This window comes from Hemiscyllium ocellatum, chromosome 6 (genome assembly GCF_020745735.1).
Source record: "Hemiscyllium ocellatum isolate sHemOce1 chromosome 6, sHemOce1.pat.X.cur, whole genome shotgun sequence".
NCBI classification, from domain to species: Eukaryota; Metazoa; Chordata; class Chondrichthyes; order Orectolobiformes; family Hemiscylliidae; genus Hemiscyllium; species Hemiscyllium ocellatum.
In genome coordinates this window covers 116701189-116713940 of record NC_083406.1, presented here as the reverse complement: position 1 = coordinate 116713940, position 12752 = coordinate 116701189, and the positions used below count along the sequence as shown (strand labels likewise).

At 42.0% G+C, this 12752-nt stretch overlaps 1 protein-coding gene across 1 annotated transcript in view; it reads left to right on the top strand.

The window, feature by feature from the left end:
* Window positions 1-10434, top strand: part of pudp (pseudouridine 5'-phosphatase) — a 34541-nt gene extending 24107 nt beyond the window's left edge. Inside the window, exon 4 of the mRNA XM_060826294.1 lies at window positions 8019-10434. Coding sequence (XP_060682277.1) covers window positions 8019-8195 — 177 coding nt within the window. The 3' untranslated portion in view covers window positions 8196-10434. The remainder of the gene's footprint in view (window positions 1-8018) is intronic.
* Window positions 10435-12752: the final 2318 nt, after the last annotated feature.

Genomic DNA, 12752 nt, shown 5'->3' with positions numbered 1-12752 from the left:
TCTCTCGTTTCTGAGCCAGAGCATTGTGTTTATTTTGAGACTTGAGCATATAATCCTTTTGGATACTCCATACCTTGTCAGCTGCCTTCTGGATGATTGTACAATGTTCAGCACCATTTAGAATTCCTCAGAAATCTAAATAAAGCATGACCTGGATAACATTTGGGCTTTGGCTGATAATTGGTAAGTAATGTTTGAAATGCCCGGCAATGGCCGTCTTGGGATAGAGGTTAGAAATTCTGTGGTGAGTACCTCTTCACCTGCCCTCCCAGTGCCTTTCCACCACCTACAAGGCACAGGCCAGGAGTGTGATGGAATATTCTTCACTTGCCAGAATAAGTGCAGCTTGACGCTATCCAGGATAAAGCACCCACTTCATTCACACCCCATCCACAACCTTCAGCATTCACTCTCTTCACCATGATGTACAGTGGCAACAGTATGGACCTACAAGATGAACTGAGACACTCCCTCACCAACACCTTGCAAACCCATGATTTCCGCCTCTCAGAAGGATGAGCAGGAGATAAATGGGTACGTCACCACCTGCAAGTTCTCCGCCAAGCCCCTCAACGTTCTGACTTGGAACTATATTGCCAATCACTAAGTCAAAACTACCTTCCTGACAACACACTGGATGTACCTCAGTCACATGGAAGGCATTAGTAGTCCAAAGGCCTGGAACTCTCTCACTGCAGGTGTTTGTATTATTCAAGGGCTGCAGTAGTTCAAGGAGGAAGCTCAATACCACCTTTTCGAGGGACATCAGGGCTGGGCTGTAATTGCTGGCTCCAACCAGCGGTTCCCATGTCCTAAGAATGTGGCAAGTGCCTGTGACCAGTGGAGTGCCACAAGGATCGGTGCTGGGTCCACTACTTTCCGTCATTTATATAAATGATGTGAATGCAAGCATAAGAGATTTAGTTAGTAACTTTGCAGATGACGCCAAAATTAGAGGTGTATGGACAGCGAAGAGGGTTACCTCAGATTACAACAGGATCTTGATCAGATGAAACAATGGGTTGAAGAAGTGCAGATGGAGTTTAATCTAGATAAATGTGAGGTGGTGCATTTTGGGAAAGCAAATCTTAGCAGGACTTATACACTTAATGGTGAGGTCCTAAGGGCGTGTTTCTGAACAGAGACCTTGGAGTGCAGGTTCATAGCTCCTTGAAAGTAGAGTCGCAGGGAGATAGGATAGTGAAAAAGGCATTTGTTATGCTTTCCTTCATTGGTCAGAGAATTGAGTACAGGAGTTGAGAGGTCATGTTGTGACTGTGCAGGACATTGGTTAGGCCACTTTTGGAATATTGTGTGTAATTCTGGTCTCCTTCCTATTGGAAGGGTTCAGAAAAAAAATTTACAAGGTTGTTGCCAGGGTTGGAGGATTTGAGCTATAGGGAGAGGTTGAACAGGCTGGTGCTGTTTTCCCTGGAGCGTCGGATGCTGAGGGGTGACCTTATAGAGGTTTATAAAATCATGAGGGGCATGGATAGAATAAATAGACAAAGTATTTTCCCTGAGGTGGGGGAGTCTAGAACTAGAGGGCATAGGTTTAGGGTGAGAGGAGAAAGATATAGAAGAGACCTAAGGGGCAACTTTTTCATGCAGAGGGTGGTGTGTGTGTGGAATGAGCTGCCAGAGGAAGTGGTGGAGGCTGGTACAATTGCAACATTTAAAAGACATTTGGATGGGTATATGAATAGGAAGGGTTTGGAGGGATGGGGTAGGTGGGACTTGATTGGATGAGTTGGACCGAAGGATCTGTTTCTGTGCTGTACATCTCTATGATCATGCTGGTACCTCCCATGCGTATATAGGCTTAATCATAATAGATTAGGCAGTAGTGTTAGATTCAGGGAAAAAAAGACATACAGCTGTATCAAGGATTGAGGTTGAAGTATGCAAGTATCAGAGAAGGATGAGGAAGAAGCATGCTGAATATTCAGCAGGATTGAGTATAAATCTGCCGTTGTAGGGAGACCGGTATAATGAATTACCTGGTTGGCAGGAAGAGCTCACTGAAATGAGATGGGGGATGAATACACTGGATTACTTGAAACGTCAGTGATTTGCATGGAATTCAGTCAGGTTTTGATAAGCTAGCCAAAGCACACTTGGGGATTTTTGATTGCATATTTCACAGCCTGTGAGTTCTTGACCTGATCGAATCAATAGATGTTGTCTGGATGTCCAGCACCTGGTAGGATTTAATTTATATACAGCTCTGAAATTTATCTTTAGCTGTAGGTCAGTGGCAGTGGGCAGAAATTCAGAATAGGGAACCAGCAGCAATCATCCTGGAAGCAGTTTCAGAAGAGTGTGTCATTATTCAAATGGACAAATATGGGTCCTTGTTGCATATTAAGAATTTGAATAAACAGTTTTAATCTGTTAGACTCTGTATATGGAATAGGTTTTAATAATCAGCCAAACTGCCTGGGATTGGGTGCCTTCCATTCTGGTGGATAATAAAGGTTCCACTGTATCATAGAGACGTTAAGTGCACACAAGCGATTTGCTTTGGTTTGCAGCTCACCAGAACTATGAAAATAACTTTCCCTGTGCAGCTTATGTGAGTGGATTTTCTTTTTCAGGCACACCATGGTGATTTTCCACATTAAATGGGATTTAGCTTTTTGGGTCCTAAGATGCCACAAAATAACACTTGCAGCTTTCCCTGCACAAATTTGCATTCCCCCTGCCTCCCTCCTCTTCCACCTTTATTGTTCATGGATTCTCTATTCACATTTTACAAATACACACTTTTTTAAACATTTCATAAAAAGACTTTAAGCCCCCACTCAAGGAAGTGCGTCAGTGAAGACGTAAAATGGGCACATCAAATGCCTCAAGACCGTGTATGCAAGAAACATATTTTCCTGTGTTTGTTGACGGGATGAATGTGTCACTGGCTAGGCCTGTATTTGTTGTCTATCCCTAATTGCCCAGTGGGTAGTTTCAGAGACAGCCACATTGCTGTGGGTCTGGAGACACATGTGGGCCAGACCAGGCAAGGATATACAGGCTAATAATTGGCTGGAAGAACACAGCAAGCCAGGCAGCTTCAGGAGGTGGAAAGGTCGACATTTCGGGTGTAACCTTTCAGTCCAGGCTATTCAGGTGCTGCCTGGCTTGTTGTGTTTTTTTTGAGCCTCCTGTTGTCTATTTTGGATAACAGTATCTGCAGTTTCTATCTTAGACCAGGCAAGCATGGCAGCTTCCTTCCCCAAAGGGCCTGCCCCAAACCAGATGGCTTTTTAATCCAACAGTAGATTCGTGGTCATCATTAGACTCTTAATTCCAGGAATTTTTGTTGAATTTAAATCCACCTTTCTGCCATGGTGGGATTCAAACCCAGGTCCCTAGAACATTCCCTGGGTCTCTCGATGAACAGTCCAATGATAGAACCACTAAGTCATCACCTCCCCAACATTATATTATGTTTTATATTGTATGGCATAATGCCTGATAGGAGCAAACAAGAGTGAGGAATAAGGTTGAACCAGCAATCACTCCTCCAGCTTTCGTTGTCATCTTCTGTCCCCCACATTTACTGTTGTTGGCTGAATCTCTTCTCTAGTAATGTGCAAGCTGAAAGCTGCCCTACCAGCATGGACCTCGTTGCCCCATAGAAGACCAAATGAAAGGAATGCACCTTCTCCCATAATTGCCTGCTGCTTGTTGTGTCCATTGGGTCATTCTCAAAGATCACAATGATCACTAGGCCTCAGGCAGACTGGACTCTCTGGGGCAGCTTGCATTCACCACGTAAAACAAGAGATCTCTGACAGTGGTGTCTCTGGGAAGGAAAGAAAATACTTGATTTATACAGGCACATGCTTCTCAAATCTTACAAATTAATTTTTTTTTTGCTGCATTCACTGTTGTAATGCATGAACCAAACAGTTAATTTTGCACTCAGTGCACTGACAAACACCAATGTGATATTGATCAGATCATCTGTTTTGGTCAAACAGCACAGAAATAGACCCTTTGGTCCAACTCATCTAGACCGACCAAGTTTCCCAAACTAAACTAGGCCCACTTGCCTGTGTATGACCCATATTCCTCTAACCCTTCCCTATTCACATACCTGTCCAAATGTCTTTTAAAGGTTGTAACTGTACCTGCATCTACCACTTCATCTGGCAGTTCATTTCACATATGATCCCCTCTTTGTGTGAAAAAGTTGGCCCTCAGAACACTTTTAAATCTTTCTCCTCTCACCTTAAAAATGTGCCCTCTTGCTCGGAGCTCCCCTATCCTAGGCAAAAGGCATTTGTTATTTACCCGATCAATGCCCCTCATGATTTTGTGAACCTTTATAAAGTTAGCCTTCTGTTTCCTCTTGATTGAGAGAGAAATATTGGCTTGATCAACTGTGAAATAGTGTCATGGGATATTTTATATCCACCGGAGTAGTCAAATAGGCAGCCTTCATTCATTGTCTCATCTGAAAATGTGGCATCTCCGATAGTGCAGATCACCTTCAGTAGAGTCATACAGTCACAGCGGTCTACAGCAGGGAAACAGGCCCTTCGGCCCAACTTGCCCATACCGTCCATTACTACAAAGGAGCATCAGTCTTGACTTTTGTTCTCAGATCTTGGAGTGGAGACTCAGAGGCGAGAATGCAGCCAATTGAGCCACACAATATGTGCAAGTTTGCTTTAAGATTTGTTTGTGCAGTTTTTAGTATCCATCCCCAAATTTTAGGGAAAGCTCTGTATGAGAGAGACACATTAAAAGTAACAGAAAGATAACACATTGATAAAACCAGGGGGCTGCAGCAGTCTTAATGACACTTTAAATGTGGGTCTTGTGATCTAGAGATAGCCTTTTTCACATTTCTGAGCATTGTCTATATCTCTGTTGCTATGATCCTACTTGGCAGGTACAGCTTTGCTGTGTACTTTTGGGATGTCACTAAACCCACACTCCAAACTTATTGAAGATCAAGAATGGAACAACCTTTCAATTCTCAGCATATTAGCGCCTATGGATTGTTATTAATCTGACATTGCTCTCGTAACTTGCTGGTTTGCAGCCTGACCTTGTACAGCACTCCACTGTCCACAATCAGTATTCAGAGCAGCCCACTTCATCATATTAATGGACCCGACATGAGGGGGAGAAAGAGTTTAATTTTTGTCACAACTATCCTTTGAAATCTGTAATACTAGGCACGGGTGAATGTGAGCGGTGAACAATCTTATTTCCTGTATCTTTATTAGATGAAACTGAGACCGAAACAGTCATCCATTCTCTCATTTATGACAATAAGAAAGACTTTAAAATTTAGCTGCTGCCTTTCAACAATTTTCCTCTCCTTTTTCCATATCTGGCGATAATAAGGATGACTTCAGTCCTTCTGCAGGCGCTATGCAATATCTTGTTGTTCTTCTCTTCCAACAAATTTGTAATGCACACCAGTTCAATGCTGATGAGGAACAAATGTCTTTCATTGTGGTCAAAAGCAAACATGACGAGTATGCACATACTGTAACAAAAAAGCAGAATGATTATAGATCATTAACGTGCCTTCTGTGGGAATGAGGAGTTTTAATTACCTCTAGTTTCAGGGAATTAGTTAAGCCCTTCCATTATGCAGATTACTGGGCTAATAATTGGTTGCTCCCATATAGCTAGTTCTGAGACATCACTGAAGTCAATTAGATCTTTCAGTGCAAGCTTGTCAAGTACATTTCTATGCTATATCTGGATACCAAAGATTTCTGAAAGGGACTGATAATGCTATTTTGTGTAGCTTTTAAGCTTACTCACAAAAGTCAGACCATATCTCAGCTGTGGTTTCAGAGCTTTGAGCAGACAGACCGAGAGCTTTTCAGAGACTTTGAGTTAATGCTGTGGAGTGGGTAGACACTCCGCAACAAAGCCAATTGGCAAGGTCTGCTTTTACTTTGACGTGCATATCGTGAGAAGCATTCAAAGCAGTAATGGAGATGGACTGTCCAGGGCAAGATAAAGACTAATATGGAGGGGTTACTGTCACCAAAATATTATTCTATGTAAAACCTGTAATTGAGACGCACTTTGAAACACAAAGGAGAGTTGCACAGCCATTGAGGTTAAATCTGAGCAGAGTATAAGTGTGTTTCAAAGTTTCGAGGACAAGGAAGTTTGTGAAAAATCACAATACAAAGATTTCAAAAGGATTCCGACAAATTGAATAGAAAACAAATGTAATTGTTGCTGTTTACTTTGATCACTTGATCAAAAATGCGCTGATTTAAAGGTGCATGAAAGAGATTGGCTTGCATGCTTGATGGTGTGGAAAGAAAAATCAGAGAAACCCATTTTGCCTTAATTTTGTATTTTCTTTACATTGTCGCTTTATAATAGGACACAATGGAGTGGAGAGGTGATGGCATAGTGATAATATCACTGCAGTAGGTATCCAGAACCCTGGGCTAATGTTCTGGGGGTTGTAGCCTCAGATCCTACCTTGGCAGACAGTGAAATTTATATTCATTAGCCTAATGGCAATCACTGTTGATGTTGTAAAAACCCATCTTGTTCACGAATATTCTTTACTGGAGGAAATTTGGACCTTACCTGGTCTGGCCTGAATGTGATGCCAGCCCCACAAAAGGAGTAGCAATAAATTACTGCAGATGCTGTAATCTGCCCTGAAAACAACAAATGCTGCAGATCGCAGTGGCTCAGGCAACATCCATGGAGAGAGAGCAAGCTAACGTTTGATCCTAGATGACTCCTCATCAGAGCTGACATGAAATGTGGAGGGGTCAAAATGTATGGTTGACTCTTAACTACCCTCTGGGAGGAAGTGAGGACTGCAGATTCTAGAGATCAAAGTCTCAAAGTATGGTGTCGAGTGGGAAAGCAGGTCAGGTAGCATCCGAGGAGCAGGAGAGTCGATGTTTCAGGCAAAAATCTGATGAAGGGCCGATGCCCGAAACATCGATTCTCCTGTTCCTCGGATGCTGCCTGATTTGCTGTGGTTTTCCAGCACCACATTTTTCGACTCTTAACTGCCTTCTGGGCAATTATGGATTGCAATAACCGCTGTCCTGGAGAGGTGATGTGCATATCCCATGAATAAATAGTAAAATAAAAATGCTATATTTATTTCACTCCTGAAACTTTGAAAGCATTTTAAAATCCACAGCAGATTAAGTTGTCTGAGTGAGATTATTTGAGTAATTGTCCCTAGCAGAATTTTGTACTTGGCCTGTGCTGAATTGACTGATTACAGCCAGGGCTGAAAATGTGTTGCTGGAAAAGCGCAGCTGGTCAGGCAGCATCCAAGGAGTAGGAGATTCGACGTTTCCGGCATAAGCCCTTCTTCAGGATTCCTCCCACAGTCCAAAGATGTGGATTGGCCAAGCTAAATTGCCCATGGTGTCTAGAAATGTGTAGGCTAGGTGGATTAGCCATTGGAAATTCAGGGTTACAGGAATAGGGTAGAGGGGGTGGGTTTGGGCGGACTGTTCTTCGGAGGGTTGGTGTGGACTCGATGGGTCGAATGGCCTGCTTCCACACAATAGGAATTCCATGATGATGATGTTCCTAAAGTTCGGTCCCTCCTGATTGAATAACAAGTTGACTTTCATTGTCTAGTTTAGCACATAAAGAATGGCTAGTTAAAAGTATTACCAGAGGGTGTCAAGTGGACAGTGCAGTCAAGACAGTGCAACACATTTTCAGCCCTGGCTGTAATCAGTCAATTCAGCACAGGCCAAGTACAAAATTCTGCTAGGGACAATTACTCAAATAATCTCACTCAGACAACTTAATCTGCTATGGATTTTAAAATGCTTTCAAAGTTTCAGGAGTGAAATAAATATAGCATTTTTATTTTACTATTTATTCATGGGATATGCACATCACCTCTCCAGGGCAGCGGTTATTGCAATCCATTAGTGTCTGGATGAAAGTGTAAAGAGAAAGGGAAAACTAAAAGGTTGAGGGCAAACAAGAGAAATTGTATTTTTCTCATAGGCATGCTTTCTTTCTTTCTTTCTTTCCATTAGTGTCTTGTGTTTGAAGATTCCCCGAATGGAGTTACAGCCGCATTGGCAGCAGGAATGCAAGTCGTCCAGATTCCAGATCCACACCTTGACCCAGAACTGACAAAGCCAGCTACCTTGGTACTCAAGTCAATGGAGGATTTCAAGCCAGAGTTGTTTGGTTTGCCTGCATACAAGTAGAAACAGTTTCTGGGCCCAGATTGGAACTTCTATCTTGCTCTTTATCTGCTTTTTCTTTTCTTTCTATTTCCTCCTAGAGCAAGTGATGCAAGAAGACGTTTCACCAACACATTGGGTTTTGCTTATTGAGTTCCACCATTTCCCAATTTGCCACAACCTATTTGAAAACAAATGGAGTGACCCATGCGACACTCACACCACCAAGGCTAAGTCTAAAGCTGAGGCCTGCACCTCTGCCAGCACCTCCACTATCAATCAGGCCTTCATGTGGGTGTGCCTTTATGTTTCTTAGAGTGAGTTGCAACCAAGCTAAGGCAGTTAATATGACTTGCAGTATCTGGGGCATTCTGTCATAACATTGGAGCTGTTGTTTTGGACATGCAAGAATTACCTCGTGATTATTTTCAGTTTTTTTTTACATTGGGTCTAGGTCACCTAGGAGCACATTTCAAAGTGAAATACATAACATGCAGGCACTGCTGGTTTGCCTCTCCATAATGTGTGCCTTAGGTCCCCATTTGGTTTTCTGGATAACCAATAGGAGGACAGTAAGCAGCTTCTTGGTTCAGCTGCTTCCCCATTGGCCAGTACAAATCTGCCAGTTACTGTAAAATTCATTGATAATGGAAGGATTCATTTCTTAGTATCTCTGGCATAAAAGGAAAATCTCATTATCATTATCATGCCAGTGTTACGATGCCTTTCATCATTGGGCTCTGTGTTGCTAATCATCCTTCCCCACGTCAAGCTGATTATCCTATTCCCAGTCAAATCTTCAGTGGAAAAGAACAAGTTAATTCCTTCCTTCTGCTTTCTGATTTGCTCTAACAGCTCTCTCTCTCTCTCTCTCTCTCTCTCAGCTCTTGATTGTTTAAAACCTTCTGATTGATTGTCACCTCATAACTTGCAAACTAATGTCATTTTATTGCAGTCCGAAGTATGCTTCATGATATTATACATGTTAAAAGACTGAAGCAGAAAGACCAAAGAACGAGTGTGGTCTATGCAGCCAGACCCACTCAGATTTTGTTTTCTACTTGATCTTGTCAGAGGTTATTACACACCTCTGAGCAGGTGGCACTTGAACCTGGACCTCTTAGTTCAGAAGAATGCTCAAAATGATCAGGATAGGTTGATCTGCAGCTGAAAACAATGAATACAAAATAACAATCAAAGGCTTTGAAGGCTTCTTGTGGTGTAGTGGTAGTGTGTCTAACTCTGGGCTAGGAGACCTTTGTGTCAGATCACCCTGAACAGGTCGATTATCAAAGAAAAAAGATCAAATGCTTTAAATGGCAATGTAAACTGCAGGGCCAAAGTTTGAAGAGAGAAACTTATAATCTAAACACCAGGATCTAATGTGTACTTTTTACAGTAATATCCTGTACATGTTTTTTCTTTGATATTTTAAACCTTAAGAACAGTTTTGTCTTTAACTTTGTTTCCTAACACCCTCCCAATCCATCAGCGCCACCTGTTTTGATGCACTTTGACAGCTAAGCCACTCTGCCTCATTGTTTTGGACAGCATCCTCACTGAGATAGGAGAAGTTGTCATTTCATCACTTGTTTTTCCAGCTGTGATTTCAGAGCTCCCACCTTTCTGTCCATTTGACTTCATTGCTGAGAGTGGCCCAACCCATGCAGTCAACTTGTGTCACACGCTGCTTCTGTCAGATTGCAACAAAAATTACCTCAAAATATACTGTACAAAGCTGCAGGTGACTGTAAAATAGACTGTAAGTGCATACTGCACATGGAATTTGTCATTGGTTCTGTTTGTGATTGTGGAGAGGTTAAAACATTACTCAGGGCATTCATTCCAGCTTCTACAAATATGGGCCTAGTAACTAATGCTTCGCCCAGTGCTGCTAAATTGAAACTATAACTCATTCTCCTATAACCAAAATATTATGAACAGATGACTATGACTCTGAGGGAAATTATATTTCCACTAATTTTGGAAATGTAAGATAGTCATATTTGGGTTATTCAGCATATTTTTGGGGGGAGAATAAATTTTACACTGCATTTAACCTGATGACGGGTGCTTGAAATGGTGAATTCATGATTACAATATTATCATCCTCATCTTGAGTATAAGTATTCAAACAGAAAATGAAGGTGCATGCACACATTTATCTACTGAGTGTGCTGTCCATATATATTTATAGTTTGGATTATATTGTTAAAGTGAGCGTGTTCATCTTTTACAGGTATGTTAGATATATCTTCCATTTCCTAGGTTTTCGATTTTCCTGTTCTGGTAATTTTGTTGTTTGCAAAATTTGTCTTTTATTGGGAATAAATCTCTCTGTGATGGTTGTTTTGCTCATTTTCTACTAATATTTGATGATTGCCCTATCTATTACATTTCACTGCCTTGGAGAAGATATAATTATTGATGGATTTTGCTCGTTAGAAATGATCACAAAACGCTTTCATAACGAAACTCCATGTCGAGTAAGAATCCAATTTATTGGCTTTGCACCTCAAAGGAATAATATTTGTATGATACTAGACCTTAATTCACCTCTTCAAATGGAGTTCTGTGCTACAAAGAAGCATTTGAATATATCTCATTTTAAGAGAACGGGAGCAGAAATACTATTTACACTGACAAAATGAATACAGAAGGTATCAGGCAGCTGGTGTGAGAAGACCATTTTATTCAGCAGGCAGCAATTGGTGCAAGATGTACAGAAGGAATTAAATTATTCTATCCCTTGACTCTTTCAGAGGGTGACCCTCTCCAGGCGTGAATTCCTTCTCCACAGTGCTGTGATGAATTTTCCTTTGTTGCAGTGCCAGATATTATTTCCCAATTGTGGACGTGGAAGCTGAGTTTATGATGTTCTAGGCATCTGTAGGATCCTGCAGCCGTCACCAAATGAATCGGAGTCTAGAAATCAAACTTTAAAACACGTAGTAACCTCCTCAGTTGTACATTTTCGAAGCCTTTGCTCCAGTTAAGCCCCTGAAGCAGAATTATCTTGTATTTCACAAAAAAAACGTATGTTAAGATGATGGTCACAAGTGACAGGGATGATGTGAGGAAAGACTTATTTAGTGACTGGTTAGGGCTTGGAATGCACTTCATAAAAGGGTGATGGAGGCAGTTGTTTTCAGACGGTAATGAGATAAACATGTGAGGAAAAAATGTAGGGATGTGGAAAAAGAATGAGGTAGTGGAAGCAACTACATAGTTCTTCAAGAGATGAACAGGATGGGCTCTTTCTGTGTTGTGTTGGGCTGGTCTGTGATTCTACTCGAGTCACTCAGACATAATCAGTGTCCATTAGGAACACACAAAAAAAATTAATATTAACATCTTTGAGGCATTTTCTTAAATTTGAAGATATAGCAATTTCAACTTGTGTGGATTGCTTACTGTGGCTGAACAGAAAGCTTGTTGCTTTAACCATTCATCAAGCTGTCCCTCAGGTTTGCTGACTCAGTCAGCTCCATCCAGGTGCAGAGAAGTTCTGGACAGTGATGCTTTGTTGTTTCAAATAGTTTTGCAGCAGAAGCCTTCCACTCCCTGTTGCATCGCTGACCTGTTTTATTTCCCTGCGCATCGCGCTTATAAAATTATTTCCTTTCTGTAACGAGTGTGGATAGGTTCAAGCACCCAGCCACTCGCGTGGACCTCTGGTTATCTTACTAAACTTGAATTTCACATTCAGATAAATTATATGAGCAATGAACGGCCGCTATACAACCAATAAGGGAAAATGATTTGTGCTGACTTACCACTGCAGTGAGGAAGGCTCTCAAAAGAAGCACCTGGGGATCTGAAATCTAACCAAAAAGTGCTGGAGAAACTCAGTGAGTCTGGCAGCATCTGTGAAGAGTAAAACAGAGTTAATGTTTAGGGCCCAATATACTTTGTTCCTGTCTTTTGCACCCTGATTCTGTTTTAGTACGATGCATAGATGAAGGTTGCAGCTTCCTGTCTTATCCAATCTCTATTCTACATAGAGTCACTGAATCAGATCCTATGGTTTAATTCGTTCAAGTTGACCAGGTTTCCTAAATTGAACTAGTCCCATTTGCCTGCACTTCCCTCTAAACCTTGGGGTGGCACGGTGGCTCAGTGGATAGCACTGCTGCCTCTCAGCGCCAAGGACCCGGGTTTGATTCCAGCCTCGGGAGACTGACTGTGTGGAGTTTGCACATTCTCCCCGTGTCTGCGTGGGTTTCCTCCGGGTGCTCCAGTTTCCTCCCAAAATATGTGTGAATCAGGTGAATTGGCCATGCTAAATTGCTCATAGTGTTAGGTGCTTTAGTCAGGGGTAAATTTAGGGAAATGGGTCTGGGTGGGTTGTTCTTCGGCGGGTTGGTGTGGACTTGTTGGGCCGAATGGCCTGTTCCCATGCTGCAGGGAATCTAATCCTTTCTTATTCATATACCTGTCCAAATGTACATTTCCAATTTTCACCCATGGCACAGGACAGACTGGATGCATCAGAGCCCGAGAACCCTAGCTTGGGGTCAGTGTGCTCAGATCAGGGCACACGTTGGAGAGGTGGGTCTAGACAAGTGATTGAACTACAGC